The 18,234-nt window shown below is 43.9% G+C and overlaps 1 protein-coding gene across 1 annotated transcript; it reads right to left on the bottom strand.

The window, feature by feature from the left end:
- Window positions 1-3,169: 3,169 nt before the first annotated feature.
- On the bottom strand, window positions 3,170-18,034 carry ICMT (isoprenylcysteine carboxyl methyltransferase). Its single transcript, XM_029579336.1, has 5 exons — window positions 17,744-18,034; window positions 8,913-9,001; window positions 8,503-8,672; window positions 6,574-6,791; window positions 3,170-5,999 (listed from the first exon to the last, which is right to left on the bottom strand). Exons 1-5 carry the CDS (start codon window positions 17,921-17,923, stop codon window positions 5,817-5,819), a joined length of 840 nt encoding a protein of 279 aa, XP_029435196.1. The 5' UTR covers window positions 17,924-18,034; the 3' UTR covers window positions 3,170-5,816.
- Between the last annotated feature and the right edge of the window lie 200 nt (window positions 18,035-18,234).

Below are 18,234 nucleotides of genomic sequence, written 5' to 3'. Positions count from 1 at the left end.
ATGACACACCTTTCTTATATTATAGACAATTATTTTCCATATTTTTTCATAATTTAAGGATTTTTTTTCTAAAAATAAAATGCAACCCTCAACCTTTTTTTTTTGCTTTCTCTTGCTCTGCTTGTTTTCCAGTTATTGGTTGAGAGTTTTGTGTGGGGGAAGGGAGGGGATTTGCTTCTAATTATTGATTCTCTTTTTTCATGTTACTACCCAATGGAATACATAAAATTAAAAAAAAACAAAAACACAGAATTGTAGCTTTTCCTTTGGAAACTTAACGTTTGCATTATCTCCCGGAACTGGACTCCTCTTGGCACCTGTCACAGGCCAATGAGCATATTGGGCAGGTCCAGAGGAAAAACACTACAAGTGGTAGTGTTACCGTCTTTAAAATCCAGTGCTACCTGCTCTGTCCTCAAGCTGACACTGCAAGGTTTGGTCACAAGGAAGCACTGCTACAATGAGAAATGCCTTTAGCAATCAGGTTTCCCTGTCTTAGATGTTGTGTTTCAGACATTTTTCCATTGAGTATTTTCCTGAATAAGCAGTGAAATTTGAAGATAGTAAAGAGATGAATACCGTGGAAACGTTATAATTCTAATGGCTTGAAATTTTGCAGTGAGACAGAAATAAAGATGTAATCATTCTTGTAAGGTTTAGAATTTGTTTCATTATTATTCTATGTGGTTAGAAAAGATCATTTAGAGGCATTTATGGTACAAAAATGCAAATGGGTATTCATGACATTGTAATTAGCAAGACAAAATGCAGCAGCGTAAAAACCAGTCACTGATCTGAAAGGGAATTCAGTCTCTGGCAGGGCTACAGACCTGATGTATATGGTATTGTTGCAACTCCGAGCAATACCCGCTCCTGAAAGGCACTCTTCTATGTAAGTCATGCAAGCCAATGATATTTATTGCTCCTCAGTCAGCTGCTACTATTTCACATTTCCCCCCAAGATCTTGCAATTCACTATTATCCGGTTGGATGTCTCACTTCTGCAATCTCTTTCTCATTACATAAATGATTTCTCATTACAGAAAAGCAGAAAATACTGCTTTTCTGTACACCCTCAAGACTTAAAATCCTAGCGATATTAAGTTGGAGGAATCAAAAATAAAAAAAAATAAAATAAAAAAAATCTGCCCGCCGGTCAGCGGGTTAGAAAAACGGATGCTCAATTTTACTGGCATCCGTTTTCCTAACCCGTGGCTGTCAACGGGAGTGGAAACTGATGCCGGTAAAATAAAGCGTCAGTTGTCAGGACCCAGTGACAGCCACCTCTTCGCTAATAAGGAGGCGCTAGGGACGCGCTATTGTCCCTGGTGTCTCATTCGTGCGCCACCTCATTTAAATACAGAATCACGTGCCCAGGAGAGGTGCCTGGGTGCTCGTCGGGAGAGTGGGCACTCAGAGTGCTCACTCTCCCGCATGTTTTACTGTAATGGCCTGCTTGTTGGTCACTGTCTGAATCCAATTCCCCTTTTCCCCCCGTCGTAAAGCAGGGAGCAATATTGGAGTTGCATCAGAAGTATCAAAGCTTATTGGTTAAGGAAGTAAGCGCCACTCCAGAGGTTACCCCATGCACTCATTTCTTCATTCCCATCCTTTAGCCTTAAGGGATCCACGGTGTTTATCCCATGCCCCTTTGAAATCTCTCACTGTTTCAAAGGGGGCATGGGATAAATTCCTGGCATAATTCCTGCCAGCGGGTGATATCTAATCCTGGGTTCTTTATACTTATAGAACTTAAATGCAAACTCGAGAAAGTCTCCATCCACCCCTGCCCATGTACTGAAGGGGGGCAGGGGGTCAAGCAAACTCCACGAAAAGGCCTGGAATATGCAACCTGCAGGTAAACAGACATAGGATACTCCGTTCATTTCACTTGTTTTTGGACATTTTAAACTCCTAAACCTTGTTTTAAGAAACACAGATTCAATTCCTAATAAGCCATATGTATGGGGGGGCCGCTTTAGACTAGAGATGCGCAGTCCTGGTCCCAGAGGGCCACAAAAGATGCCTGCTTTTCAGGAAAGGTTAATCTGGGTGGCTTCAGTTACCCGGAAACCCTTGTCCCAGGAAGAATTTACAGAGTACTTGACTGATAATTATCCCAGCTTCCTGCGGCGTCACTTGCACAAGCACAGAGCCAAGATCTACACAAGTTTTCTGACCAACAAAGTCCACGAGTACAAAAACAGGACACAAGGTGTTAGCTGCAATGTCCTAGAGCGCTTTAGTTTTAACAAAATACCGAAGGCATCGGCAGCTTGTTCCCAGGACTGAAAGAGAGCAGCGAGGTCCGTTTCATAAAGGGGGCTTTCTAAATGACTGAGCTCTGACAGCTTTCCCACTATCAGGAAATTAGAAGAACTGTGGTCTCCATGTGCTACAAAACCAACAACAACAAAATTAAAAACCCCCATATGACAGGAGGTGCTTAGGCAGGGTCTGGGTGTGCTAGCCTGCCGTCCCAAACTATAGCCAAATTCTGGAAGTTAACAACTTGTAAAACACAGAAGCACTGGATGGTGGGTTCCTGGTAAAACCTCCGAGACGGGCACGCTATCACCATGCCAGCTTAGATAAACATCTGTGGGGCTAGTTTAGGGCACCTTGAATCCTCCCTGAATGCCCGGGTGTGGGGGGACAAGGGCTGGACTACGTCAGGCACCCCCCAAGGGGTACAAACGGGACTGGTATTCCGGGCAGTCCGCAATGAATGTCAGCAGCCGTGTCTGCATACACTTGATCCACAAATCAGACTCGTTCGCATACTTTCATTTCGCTGGTAACCCCAGAAGTCTTGAACTGGATGACCTTTTCAGGCCCATCTCAAATTAGACTAAGCTTCCATATCAAAAGTTCAGGGTCTTGAGAACATGCTATTTATCCAGATTATACACCTCGGGCTTGATCCAGACCTTGCTCTCTGTGCCAGGGTTGCTATCTGAAGTGAGCGTTAGCTATCACTTACATACCTAGTAAGACCCTCAGCGGCGATATCAATCTATCATGGACAGATAACATAATTAAGGGTAATGACTTGGTGGAAAAACTTCTTACAAAGTAGATGATAAAAGGTTATTCATTTCCTGATTGGCAGCCTCAGAGATAAGAGAACTCTTGAAGGTCACGGTGAAAGACATTTATAAAACACAAGCAGCCCACAAAATCCACTTTATTACTTTACATGTCACGGGTGGAAATACTATCAATACAGCAAAAATCACAGTTCCCACATCCTCAGGAGATCTAAAGGAACCTGTAAACCTCTTTGGTATCATGTAGTGAAAAATAAAAAAGTGACTCAGTCCATGAAATCCACGTGCTGCTCCTCCTCCAAACCCAACAGAAGTCTGCAAAATCCGTCCTGCGAGATAATCGCCCGGAAATCCAGAGGTGGAATACAAGCTTGAAATGCTGGGCTGCAATTCAGGGGAAAAAAAAACCAAAACCATATCCAAAAACCCACCCAGCTCCCTCCCCAAAACCAAATGGCTAAGATTTGTATCTTTAGGCTTTGCAGTTGGTGGTGTGAGTGTGTTAGGAACAAGACAGCGCAACACCACACCAACGGTGTCTGCCGACGAAACCCTGGCAAACCCTGGCAAAACCCCAAGCAAAATGGAGAAACTGAAGCACAAATATTTTACCAAGACGATGCGATTAACAGAGGTCTTGGTGGTTTTCTACAACACATCCAATTGTGCTATCCTGTCTGCTCCAACCAGATTTCCGATTCTCTCTCCTTTATACGGTGGCTCAGCCACAATTAAATCAAAATACCAAAAGGGACCCCGTGCCACAAAAATACCCCCGTTTCCTGATTTGTGCAAAAAAAAAACCCAACAAAAAACCCATGTAAAACAAAAATCCAAGTAAAGTCATCATCCACTAGGCGCGAGGTGGTTCCACGGTTCAGTACAACTTTAGGCCACGAAGGAGGAGCCACGCGCTCCGTGGCTAAACCTGCCCACTGTGGGAGGGGGGCAATTCTCAAAGTGCCCCCCCACATCGGTGCCAAGTACACAGCTCAACTCAGCGAGCATAAAGAACCAGCACTAAATATGCCCCTCCCCCCATCCATTTAACCTGGCCGAAAGGAAAGAGAGGGGCAATTTCCAGCCAGGCCATAAGACTCAACGTGCCCATGCCTGGGAGCGAGGGCCTTGAGAAGAGCAGTTCTGGTGCGAGAAAAGCATGCACAATGACACTCTTACGCAGTAAGAGACACTGCCAGCACCAAGGGTTCTTCTTTTTTTAATAAGCAGCTACACATTTCGCATTTGCTTTCTAACAATCTCTACTCAAAATGCCACAGGACAAAGTTTCCCCAAGGCTGCCAATCCCTTTTTAAATAAATAAATCGTTAGAATGTGCTATGCATATACATTATTTAGATACTGTGTCAGTTTTAATAATAACTGCATTTCTTCATTGTGTTCAGATTTTTTGTTGGGAATGGCTTCTTTTCTGCTGCAAACATTGGATTCTGTTATATGCTCCGACAATTTATTTTGTAAGGTTTTTTTTTGTTTTTTACCAAGGCCTTATGGTCAAATATGCTGAGAGGAAAATTTTTTTAAAGGGGATTTAGTCAGCTAGCTAAGGAAGTAGCCACTGAAATCCTCCAAGGGTGCAAACTGCTTCTCACACCGCTAAGTGCGGCTGACTACCTTCGTCAGACGTAATTTTGCCACTCTAAACGTAGTCATTCACAGGGTCATAACACGGGGGTGGGGGGTGAGGGAGAGAAAACCATGCACCTATAATCGCATTTTCAAATATTTGTGCGACATTTCCTCCGCTTAACTCCAGCCGCACAGATACCCGGGACACAGTACACTGCTACTTTCGTGCCCGCCTGCGAATTTTTGGACAGAAAGCGAGTAGCTTCTCTGTGAAAGTTTGCTACTTACAAGGGTATAAAAGTATCTGTTTCTCCTTGCTGTTAAGCGCTTCCTCCCCAAATGCTTTATAGATAGAAATCTGACATGCCACAGCACACCGTGTGCGTATTACCTGCCAGCGGTCATAAGAACAATTCTGAAGCCTCAACCCAAACAAAGGTTCAACACTGCCTTTCAATAATCCAAAGGCTAAAGCAAGCAAACCGCTGCCTGGTAAGACATCCTTTCAGCCTATAAAAATGCATTTCTCTTCACAGATTGGCAAAAATGAACTCCATCAGTAAATCAACGTGGGGAGGGGGGTGGGCAAAGAGCTGCTCAACTAGCAACAATGCCCTAGCAAATCCCATGCAGACCCTCACCGCTGACTGCAATGTGTTTTAGAGGGAGAAAAACCCCCCCCGAGAAACTCATGCGAGCACCCGTTATTCAAACCACTGTGGCTGAAGGCTGAACAGTGCTTTATTTACGATTGTCCTGTACGATTCATGAAAGCTCAGAGCGCTGAGACAAAGTTAAAGTTGTGATACTCATGTTTAAAATCACAGATTGCCTGGGTGGGGGGGGAAACATCTCGATACTCTGCTTCTTTACATCCGACTAGGACTGCCACGATTAACTGTAGGACTGCTGTGAGGGGGTCAATGACCCTTAAGACCATTCATATTCATATCTAAGTGGGAGGTATTAGAGATGATAAATCTTCCAAATTTCACATTTTCTAGCAAAAGTCATCCAGGATCTGAGCCCTTAATGAACCTCCAAAAAAAAGATTACATAGGAAATATAAAAAATGGTTGAAGTCCTTAATGGCGCAGTACGCGTTAGCAAGTCTTCAGGGCCGCACCCTGCATTATTCGGGACTGGAAGGGCACCCTGGAGCTGCTGGTCCACAAGTTATAGCTCCACTTTGGCTCCTGATATAAAGGGTAAACCTGATGGCACCTTCTTCTTGTAGTCCAAATACTGTTCTCCGAAGAAAAGGATTAACGTGAATTCCTCCTCTTCTATTCGCTCGCGAAAAAATCGCCAGGATGCCAGGGTGTAGCCAACCACGCAGACAGGATTGCAGAGCAGGATCTTGCAAAAGAAAGCAAAAGCAGTTTAGGTGTTTACAGTAGAACAGTAACCAGGCTGTGCAATGCCACGATAGTAAAAAAAAAAAAGATTTAAAACAAGTGTAAAAGGGAAAAAGATCTGCGATGGTACAGAATGCACAAACTATAGCAGGGATGGCCAACTCCGGTCCTCAAGAGCCACAGACAGGCCAGGTTTTCAAGATATCCACAATGAATATGCATGGGAACGATTTGCATACATACAAATCTCTTGCATGCATATTCATTGTGGATATCTTGAAAACCTGGCCTGTCCGTGGCTCACGAGGACCCGGAGTTGGCCACCCCCTGCTATAGTGCATTAAAATTTTGCAAACCAGTCTTTTAGAAACGTGATAATGCCCAGTATGAAAAAAATGACGTATACAGCATAAACTCTCTGCCCACTCCCCTCCTTCAATCATGTGCTCAAGGTGAGCAACAACAATTTCAACACAAAGACAAGAAAACTTTTTTTTTCAAAATTAACAATCACAAACACCACCAGGAAAGACAAAAACCAATGCAAGCAAACGCCGAGGTATCCTATACTCTACCTGCGTTCCAATACTCCAGTAAAACCAGCCAACGTAGGAGGGATGCCTAAACCAGGCGTACACCCCGCTCTTTACTAAAGTGTGCGACTCGGATTTCTCGTTCTGGATGATGTGATTGAAGTTGGAGCCGGCCGTGAGCATCGCCGCCTTGCGCAGGGACTCCCCAAAGATCACCATCAGCAGCCCGATCACACTCAGCCACGTGAGCTGCTTCATTTCTGCAAGGGGGAAGACGTGACGCGATATTGTGAAAAGACGGGAAGCACTGAAAATGGTACAGGTCTTCTAGCCTGGCTTCTGATGCGTTTTGGCTTTTCCTCTTAAATCAGCTTTACCCTGCCTGTCCCTCCCGCTGCTCTAACCCTTGCACACAGCGTGAGGTCCTGACCACTCTGGGTTTCTTTTCTGGTGGTGTACAAAAAGGGTCAAACACAAGGTAGGCGGATCCCTTTTGACTGGACTAACTCAAATCATCTGTGACCAGGTTTTGCGAGCCAAGCCCCCCCCCCCCCCCATCAGATCTGTGATCTGCTTGACAACAGAGAAGAGCTCAGATGGACTAAACAGATCCAAAATCCCACAGACACAAAGGTGGCACGGCAACGAGCACAGAGAGGGCAGAACCCGAGGGCTGTAGCACAGAGGAAAAAGACCAGGGCAACAACAAAAAAAAAAAAAAAGACACTCGCACTGGTATACAAAACCAGGATAACCAGCAGATAGATCACCCTACCACGATAAAGTGTGGTCCATTCATATGCACTGACATAGAGGGGGCAAATAATCAAAACTGGACACACGGTGCAAACTTTGCTGGTACTTTCCACCCCCAAGATCTACACCTTAAATGCACAGGTACTTTTGTTTTCATTACTGCCCAACAACGTTTTTTCCTTGCTTTCTCTGGGGGTCATTTTTCAGCACGAACCTATGCACACTGTTCAGTTCCCCAGCCCCATGGGTACAAAGCTCGGCACAACGTGCAGACTTTTAGCCGCAGGCAGGCTGGGACAATTCTTAAAACCCTGGCTTCCATGAGTAAAATCAGCATTTCACTCGCTGGAAGGGCTTCGCCTATTGCCCTCAGACTGTTCTCTCGCTGGATCCCAGACAGCAGCAGCAACAGCGGCAGTCCCAGTAGGGGGAAGGCACTTTAGATCATCACAAGTCAAGAAATGCAGTGTTTGATTTTCCACAGATCCATTTTTCTATATGAAGCTGCAGGGTTAAAAATCAGCCTCCCTCAACGTTTTCTATCGAGAGCCGAATCACTCCTTGTGGAAATTATAAAATCTCTCCAATACACAGTGGAAGGATGCACTTACTTCAGAACAGTTTGCAATGCAAATTATTCAAACAAAAATCCAAATCTTAGCAAATCAGTTGGACCGGACGGCTCGCAGACCTTGCAAAATTCCAAACAAACACGAATCAAAGTGGAGGATGTACGGGGTGAAAACTCCAGGACCAGGCATGGAATCCAAAGGCCATCAATAGCACACGAAGGATGCCATTAAGAAAACCAGGGACATTTATAATTCAGTTTCTACGTCTTTTCACAGGGTCCCGCGTGGAATCCCTCGCACACTCAGTCACTGGCTCCAGGTTCTGAAATCTCCAATTATATGTTATTTATTTATTTACAAACTTTTATATACCGACATTGGTAGGAACATCACGCCGGTTTACAAGCAACTATAAAGGAAGGAAAATTACAATGAACAGGGAGGGGGGCAGGGGAGCAGGCTAGAAGAGAGAGGGTCGCAGGCAGTGAGACAATAAAGAAATAGAGAGAGAAATAGATAGGAACAGTGCTATGCCTCAAAAACATCATAGGATATGTACAATAAAGTCGGGTGATAATAACCCTAGTAAAACATTTACAATCTTACAAAGACAGAATGCTGTACAAAATTTATAAAAATCTACCTGGGTAAATGATCTTCTCAATGGTGAACTCCATCCAGGAAGAGACAGCCGCTAACTTGTACTCCAAACTGTGGTTCAGTAGGAAGGAGTCCAGGGTTAAGCTCTTAGGATTATTGACGGCTGTCATAAAATACTCCGAATAGTGAAAAAACGACAGCGAACACATGTACCTGGAGAATTAAACAAAATGAAACAGAGTGATGTGCTCATGCAGACTTAAAGCCACACACACGCCTATGCTTTTACGACAAACAGTTTTCCATAGCTTGGCAGTCGTGTTTGCCTGAGCAAGTCTGGCACATCTCACGTCCTCAGTTGCAACACTTGCCACACAGAGACCTTGCAATCCTATGATCCCTAGGAGAAACAGGCTTCTGAAGATGTTTTCACAACGGCTATTTCTTGCTTACCAGCCAAAATGCTTCCATGCCGACTGTGTAAAACTCAGGAGTAACCCACATCCAAAAGCAAAACCAAGCCAGCAAGCTCTCACGGCTATCTAGGAAAACAGAGAAGGAAAGAGTGTGTCATTTTCATACTGTATTCTACCTCCCAACTGATTCCATAAATGTTTAAACTATTCAACTTGCTACTGATTAGTCATTGAGGGTTGTGGCATTAGCATCAGTCTTGCAGTGGTTAATACTGAATGCGCTCCCTGGTTAGTTAATCAGAGATGCCTGGTATGACAACACTGCTCATCATTGCCCCAAATTACTTACGAGACGCCGGGTATAGCAGCATTAAGCCATGCTTCGCAGAGTTACTTACCCGGTAACACAGCAGATGACAGCAAAAAAAAAAAAAAAAAGACCAAATGACCCTTACAGTCTGCCCAGTTATTCTTGCCCAAGGATATTCCCAGTTGGCAGTCAAAGAAGCTTGAATGTCTATAGAATAACACTCCTTAAGTCAAGATGGCTTTCCAAATCTTCAACCTTTGTATGCCAGTCTCTTGGGAAGATGAGCATACAAGATCCCTTTCTATGTCTAACACAAGTCCTACAATAATCTAAAAAGCATGACCATTGCTCGAACATCCCGGTGGCATTTCCACCACCAACCTGGCCGACGCAAGGAACATGCAGCCTGCCAGACAAAGCTACGAGAGGACCTGCATTCGCACTAGGACTTCTGCCTGACCGATCCAGCTGCATGGCTGCCGGTGTTTCCAATAACACTTCTAGTGTTTCATACTGCCCACTTGCTATTCATTCTAGCAGTCCCAACACTTGTCGTTTGAGTCATTCAAGTAGTGCGATTTAAACCTGCACCGTTGGGTCGTGCATCTGCCCTCTTTTCACTTTTTTCCCAATTGTGGATCCCATGCCTTCATGAATTCTGTTACTATTTTTGCCTCTACAACCACCTCTAGGATGGCATTCCACAGCTCCTAACTTTACTCCAGAGTCCAACCCCTCTGAGTCCCATATCATGATCTCTTATTCTAAAAATCCTTTTCTATCGTGCATTAATAATACCTTTCAGGCATCTGAAGTCTCTGTCATATCTCCCTGTCTCTCCTTGGCTATTCCCATGCACTAATTAGAGATGGCTATTTTATGTTTTTGAAAGATCTTATTGCTTTTATTTGAAATTTGGTTTGTTATAAACCCCCTTGGTTAGCTTGCTCTATGTGCGGTATAGAAGAATGGGAGCTCTTCTCTGAACTGCACCCTCCAAAACTGGAAAAAATACTCTATAAGAACATAAGAAAATGCCATACTGGGTCAGACCAAGGGTCCATCAAGCCCAGCATCCTGTTTCCAACAGTGGCCAATCCAGGCCATAAGAACCTGGCAAGTACCCAAAAACTAAGTCTATTCCATGTAACCATTGCTAATGGCAGTGGCTATTCTCTAAGTGAACTTAATAGCAGGTAATGGACTTCTCCTCCAAGAACTTATCCAATCCATTTTTAAACACAGCTATACTAACTGCACTAACCACATTCTCTGGCAACAAATTCCAGAGTTTAATTGTGCGTTGAGTAAAAAAGAACTTTCTCTGATTAGTTTTAAATGTGCCCCATGCTAACTTCATGGAGTGTCCCCTAGTCCTTCTACTATCCGAAAGAGTAAATAACCGATTCACATCTACCCATTCTAGACCTCTCATGATTTTAAACACCTCTATCATATCCCCCCTCAGTCGTCTCTTCTCCAAGCTGAAAAGTCCTAACTTCTTTAGTCTTTCCTCATAGGGGAGGTGTTCCATTCCCCTTATCATTTTGGTAGCCCTTCTCTGTACCTTCTCCATCGCAATTATATCTTTTTTGAGATGCGGCGACCAGAATTGTACACAGTATTCAAGGTGCGGTCTCACCATGGAGCGATACAGAGGCATTATGACATTTTCCGTTTTATTCATCATTCCTTTTCTAATAATTCCCAACATTCTGTTTGCTTTTTTGACTGCCGCAGCACACTGAACCGACGATTTCAATGTGTTATCCACTGTGATGCCTAGATCTCTATCTTTACGGATCAGTTGTCTGGGCCTCCTTACTGACTAAAAAGAGACGGTTACATTAGCACCTAATATGGAACCCAACATTGTGTAATTATAGCAAGGGTTATTTTTCCCTATATGCATCACCTTGCACTTATCCACATTAAATTTCATCTGCCATTTGGATGCCCAATTTTCCAGTCTCACAAGGTCTTCCTGCAATTTATCACAATCTGCTTGTGATTTAACTACTCTGAACAATTTTGTGTCATCTGCAAATTTGATTATCTCACTCGTCGTATTTCTTTCCAGATCATTTATAAATATATTGAACCGTAAGGGTCCCAATACAGATCCCTGAGGCACTCCACTGTCCACTCCCTTCCACTGAGAAAATTGCCCATTTAATCCTACTCTCTGTTTCCTGTCTTTTAGCCAGTTTGCAATCCACGAAAGGACAATCTGTAAAAAAGGACCCAATCACTTCCTTTATTCTACTAATAATAGGGGAGCTGGAGTCCCTTTTTAGAATTTTTGTTTTAGATGCTAAGTTACTTTTATATATGTTTTTGCATTTATTGTATGAATGACATTGTGTTACGTACTGTAATCTGCCGAGCACAACTGGATTGCAATAGGCAGGAAATAAATGTGTTAAATAAATAAATACTAATTATGCCTCTCGCTATTCACTTTATCATCCCTCCGGCTCTGGCCACCCCTTTGTCATAATTTTCGTTTCTCTGAAATCACTGGATATAATCAACCCAAGTTCCCTTTCCTGCTCAGGGGTCAGCAGTATCTCACCTTCTGTTGTGTACTGCTCCCTCAGATTCCTGCTCTCCCAAATGCAAACCTCTGCACTTTTATTTCCTACTGAAACTCAGCTGCCATGCAGCCAACTACTCCTTCAAGCTTTTTAGATCTCTTCTCATTCAGTCTACTCCCTCAGGCTCGGCCGCTATTACAGATCTCAGTGTCATTCGCAAAAAAAGAAACTTTTCCTCCTAAACTCTGCACAACATCCCTCACAAAGATATGCAACAGAACCAGCCCCAGAATCAATCCCTGAGACACTCCACTTTCTCTCCTCCAAGTGAATTCCATTTTCAACCACCCTCTGTCATCTACTGCTCAACCGGTTTCTAATCCAGTCCACCCTGTTAGGTCCCACCACAAGGCTGCTCACTTTATTTATGCACATAAGGACATAAGTCATGCCATACTGGGTCAGACCAAGGGTCCATCCAGCCCAGCATCCTGTGTCCAACAGTGGCCAATCCAGACTACAACTACCTGGCAAGTACCCAAATGTTAAATAGATCCCAAGCTACTATTCCTTATTGATTAATAGCATTTAATGGATTTCTCCTCTATGAACTTATCCAAATCTTTTTTAAACCCTGTTGAACTAACTGCTGTAACCACATCTTCTGGCAATGAATTCCAGAGTTTAACTATGTGAAAAAGAATGTTCTTCAATTTCTTTTTACATGAGCTACTTGCTAACTTCATGGAGTGCTCCCTGGTCCTTCTATTATCTGAGAGAGTAAATAACTGATTTACATTAATTTGTTCAAGTCCTTTCATGATTTTGTAGACCTCTATCATGTCCCCTCTCAGCCATCTCTTCTCCAAGCTGAACAGCCCTAACTTCCTTAGCCTTTCCTCATAGGGCAGCCGTTCCATGCCCCTTATTTTCGTCGCCCTTCTCTGCACTTTCTCCTGGGCAGATATACCCTTTTTGAGATGTGGCGACCAGAACTGTACACAGTACTTGAGATGTGGTCTCACCATGGAGTGATACAGAGGCATTATGACATTTTCCGTTTTATTCACCATTCCCTTCCTAATAATTCCTAACATTGTTTGCTTTTTTGATCACCACAGCACATTGAGGTAACGATGTCAACGTATTATCCACTATGATGTCTAGATCTCTTTCCTGGGTGGTAACTCCTAAGATAGAACCTAACATTGTGTAACTACAGCAAGGGTTATTTTTCCCTATATGCATCACCTTGCACTTGTCCACATTAAATTTCATCTGCCATTTGGAAGCCCAATCTTCCAGTCTCGCAAGGTCCTCCTGCGATTCATCACAATCTGCTTGAGATTTATTACTCTGCATAATAAGCCTCCTATGTGGGACAATATCAACAGCATTGCTGAAATTCAACTATACCACATCCACTGCCTGCCCTGATCTAATTTTCTGATCACCCAAGCAAATAAATCAACTGGATGCATCCAATACGATTTCCCTTGGAGCCTACAACCCACCAAGCAGAAGATGCTCCACCTCAGAAGAGTCTCCATTACTTTTCCCACCACTGAAGTCAGAGTAACTGGTTTATAATTTAAAATCTGTCAGCACTTTTGTTAAGAGGTCCATTATCTGCCGTTACCCAGTCTTCCGGAACCGCTCTGTCTCCAAAGACCTGTTCAACAGATCCTTCAACAGGCCCCCCCCCCTAACATCTCTCATTCCCCTTAATATCCTGTCCCGTACTTAGTACCTAAGACATGCGCTCTCTTGGTTAGTAACAGAGAGATGTCCAGCATAGGAACCAACTTTTCAGAATGACTGGGAGTGCTAAACTCTATACAAATTACACCTCCATGAACACAGTGAAGAAGTTAGCTCAATTTTGGGGGTGCTCAAGTGCAGAGCTGACCCTTTTGATGCCTAGTTCACTTTCCCTGCATTCTCTGCCCCATACAGTATCGTTCCCTACCCTCTCTGCTGTTACTTAGCAAAGAACTTCTGGTACAGTAACATTCTTTGAGCTCTCCACTTATTAGGATGTGCCAGTTACAGTATCATTACCCCCCGTGCCTGGTACAGTCACATTTTCTATGCTTTCAACCATTTATAAATACTTTTAAATAAATGCTTACTGAGAGATATGAGGTATGGTGGTATTGTTATGCCAAACTGCCAGCCATTACTTACTGAGGAAAACCTGGTACAGTAGTAATCCCTCACAGTTAGTTACTGGAGGATACGCCACTATTGTGTGAGGCTCCAACCAGCATCCAGTTCATCTGTGCTCCATATAGTATTAATTCCCACAATGCACTATTCATACCCCTGCACCATTACTGATACCCAAGGTACAGTATTCAGAATCCAATGTTGCTGAAATACCTAGGGTTCAGTATTCAGAATCTTCAACTAATATCCAGCATTCAGTATTCATAACCTCCACTGTTAATGAAATACCCGGCATACAATATTAATAAACCCCCACCATTACTGAAATACCCAGCATATAGTATTAATAATTCTCCATTACTGAGATACCCAGGGTACAGAATTAATTCTTCACCTTTACTGAGATATCCAAAATATATTCATAAACTTCCACAATTACAGTGATACCTCGGTTCTCGAACGCCTTGACTTTCGACCAAATCGGTATTCGACCAGGAGATTCGAGAAACTTTTGTCTTGGAATCCGAACAAATATTTGGAACTCGAACTTCCGAGATGAGCCGAGTTGAGCCGAATGGCGTTCATTCGGCCCAGCGCGCCTTGCTTGCGTCATCAGTGTGAGTGCAGAGAGAGAGTCACGCTTTGTGGAGAGAGTCACGCTTTGTGGAGAGAGTCACGCTTTACACTGAATTTAACCCTTAGACATGGGTCCAAAGAAAGCCAGAAGTGGTAATGCAGACAAAGGTAAGCGGAAAGCTGTGAGAACAACTATTGAGCTGAAGAAAGAAATCATTGCCAAATATGAACAGGGCACACGTGTTTCGGATCTGTCTGCTGAGTATGGCATGCCAAAATCAACCATCTCTACTTTCCTTAAGAATAAAGCTGTTATAAAGGCTGCCAATGTTGCCAAAGGTGTAACGCTGATAACTAAGCAAAGGCCTCAGATAATGGAGGAAATGGAGAAGCTGCTCCTTATTTTCATTAAAGAAAAAGAGTTAGCAGGTGACAGCATCAATGAGGTCGTTATTTGTGAGAAAGCACTACAAATATTCAGTGATCTGAACAAAGAAACACCTGGTACAAGTGGTGAAGGTGAAGGTGCTTTCAAGTTTAAAGCCAGCAGAGGTTGGTTTGAGAATTTCAGACATAGAAGTGGCATACATTGCGTCACTAGGCATGGGGAAGCAGCTAGTGCAAACCAGGAGGCTGCTAATAACTTCATTAAAGAATTTAGTGACTATGTCAAGGCAGAAGGGTTTGTTCCTGAGCAGGTGTTCAACTGCGATGAGACCGGATTATTCTGGAAAAAAATGCCAGCCAACACCTACATAACCAAAGAGGAGAAAGCGCTACCAGGGCACAAGCCTATGAAAGATAGGCTTACTCTTTTGTTTTGTGCAAATGCAAGTGGTGATTGCAAGGTAAAACCCTTGCTTGTCTACCATTCAGACAATCCCAGGCCATTCAAAAGGCACAATGTAATGAAGAGTAAATTGGCTGTGATGTGGCGGTCTAACACCAAAGCTTGGGTTACCAGACAATTCTTTACAGAGTGGGTGCGTGAAGTTTTTGCACCTCGAGTGAAGGAATACCTGGCAGAAAAAAAATTGCCTTTAAAATGTCTATTAGTGATGGACAATGCTCCTGCTCACCCCCCAGCTTTAGAGGAAGATCTAGTTGATGACTATAGCTTCAAAGTAAAATTCTTACCCCCCAATACAACCCCTATTCTGCAACCCATGGACCAACAGGTCATATCCAATTTCAAGAAATTGTACACAAAGGCCCTCTTCCGGAAGTGCTTTGAAGTGACAAATGACACACAGCTAACTCTGAGGGAATTTTGGAAAGAACACTTCAACATCCTAAATTGTGTAAACTTGATTGACACTGCTTGGAGTAATGTCACTCATCGCACATTGTATGCGGCATGGCGAAAACTATGGCCCGAAAGGGACAGTGAGGGTTTAGAAGCTGAGTCAGCTCCTGTCGTTGATGAAGATGTTGCTGTGGTTGATGATATTGTGGCCATAGGAAAGACCATGGGCCTTGACATTCAACAAGATGACATCAACGAACTTGTGGAAGGTCACGCTGCTGAGTTAACCACCGAGGAACTGATGCACCTACAACAACAGCAGCAGAAGGATATGGTGGAAGAAATTTCTTCTGAAGAAGAGGAGAGAGTGGAGGATATTTCTAGTGGCCTTATTCATGAAATGTGTGCAAAATGGACAGAAATCGCAAACTTTGTTGAACAACATCACCCTGATAAAGTGGTAGCAAATAGAGCAGTTAACATTTTTAATGACAATGTTATGTCCACTTTCCGCAAAATTTCTGAAAGGAGAAAAAAACAGCAAAAAATTGAAAAATTCTTCCGTAAAGAAATCAGACAAGCAACTGCAGAGAAAGATTCTGATTCTCCTCAGCAAAAGATACAGAGAACAGAAACACCCGAAGAGCAGTTACCCTCTGTTTTTATTGAAGAGGACTCCCCTTCAAGACAATAAAGGTTGGTACAGGTACAGTAAATGAAACACAATTTACTGTACTTTACAGTACATTTTATTTTATTTTTTTTAATACATACTGTACACTTTTATTTCTTGTTGAGACTCATGTTTTTCTACATACTGTATTATATACAAATTAGGCCTATTGGGTTTCATTGCTTCGGTTCTCGAACAATTTGGTTCTCGACCGTCCTCCTGGAACGAATTATGTTCGAGAACCGAGGTATCACTGAGATACCCAGGGTATAGTATTCATAATGCTTCACCATTAGAGATACCAGCACACAGTATTCATAATTTTCTGTTACTGTTATTCAGGGTATAGTATTCAGAATCCAATGTTGCTGAAATACCTAGGGTATAGTATTCAAAATTCTCCATTACTGAAAAACCCAAGGTACAGTATTCATACCCACATTACTGAGATATTCAGTGTACAGTATTAATCCTCCACAGTTACTGACACCCAGGGTACAATATTCATAATCCCCCATGTTACTGAAATACCCAGGGTGCAGTATTAATCCATAGTTACTGAAACCCAGGGTACAGTAATCATACTCCCCCTTAATGAGATACCCAGAGTATAGTATTAATCCCCCACAGTTACTGATACCCAGGGTATTCATACTCCCCGTTAATGAGATACCCAGAGTCCAGTATTAATCCTCCACAGTTACTGATACCCAGGGTACAGTATTAATCCTCCACAGTTACTGATACCCAGGGTACAGTATTCATACCCTCCCTTAATGAGGTACCCAGGGTACAGTATTAATCCTCCACAGTTACTGATACCCAGGGTATTCATACTCCCCGTTAATGAGATACTCAGAGTACAGTATTAATCCTCCACAGTTACTGATACCCAGGGTATTCATACTCCCCCTTAATGAGATACCCAGAGTACAGTATTAATCCTCCACAGTTACTGATACCCAGGGTACAGTATTCATACTCCCCCTTAATGAGATACCCAGAGTACAGTATTAATCCTCCACAGTTACTGATACCCAGGGTACAGTATTCATACTCCCCCTTAATGAGGTACCCAGGGTACAGTATTAATCCTCCAGTTACTGATACCCAGGGTACAGTATTCATACTCCCCCTTAATGAGGTACCCAGGGTACAGTATTAATCCTCCACAGTTACTGATACCCAGGGTACAGTATTCATACTCCCCCTTAATGAGGTACCCAGGGTACAGTATTAATCCTCCAGTTACTGATACCCAGGGTACAGTATTGCTTCCCCCCGTTTGTTACTCAGGGGTACCCAAGCGAGGCACTAATTGCCCCCACGAGTTACTGGCGGTCCCCCGGCCCGGTACCTGGTAGAGCTGCGCCCGGTAAAGCAGCAGCAGGAACCCGTTCACGGCCGCCACGTGCAGGGCCAGGGCCAGCGCCCGGCCCCCCTCCGCCGTCCAAGCCGCGCCCGCCAGCGGTGGCAGCAGCACCACGGAACCCCCCAGCAGGAAGGCGAACAGGCTCAGCCGGCCCTCGCCCGCCATCGGCCCGGCCTCGCCAGACTTCCGCCGGGCGCGCTGACGTCAGAGAGAGGCGAGAGGCGAGAGGCGGCCCGAGCGGGCGAGAGGCGGCAGCGGCAGCGGCAGCTAGCGGCGCTGAGGGGGAACTGCACTCGCCGGCAGCTGCATCCGAAGTGCCCTGCCGTCCAGCCCAGCATCTGCCTCCGGCAGTGGCCAATCCCCCAAAGAACCCCCAGTTCCTGCTTCTCCCCTCCCCCTCCCCCCAGCCACACCTGCTTAATAGCTGCTTATGGGCTTTCAGTCCAAGAACTCGTCCAACGCCTTTTTAAAACCCA

The sequence above is a fragment of the Rhinatrema bivittatum genome, chromosome 15 (assembly GCF_901001135.1).
Source record: "Rhinatrema bivittatum chromosome 15, aRhiBiv1.1, whole genome shotgun sequence".
Classification (NCBI taxonomy): Eukaryota; Metazoa; Chordata; class Amphibia; order Gymnophiona; family Rhinatrematidae; genus Rhinatrema; species Rhinatrema bivittatum.
This window is presented reverse-complemented; position numbering and strand designations above follow the sequence as displayed.

Bases quoted from the DNA above. Each gene is read 5' to 3' on its own strand.
- ICMT (XM_029579336.1), bottom strand. From the start codon at position 17,923: ATGGCGGGCGAGGGCCGGCTGAGCCTGTTCGCCTTCCTGCTGGGGGGT. The intron at 8,673-8,912 runs GTAAGCAAGAAA...TTAATTCTCCAG, and splicing joins GCATGGAAGCATTTTGGCTG to GTACATGTGTTCGCTGTCGT. The intron at 6,792-8,502 runs GTAGATTTTTAT...TCCCCCTTGCAG, and splicing joins TGAGAAGATCATTTACCCAG to AAATGAAGCAGCTCACGTGG.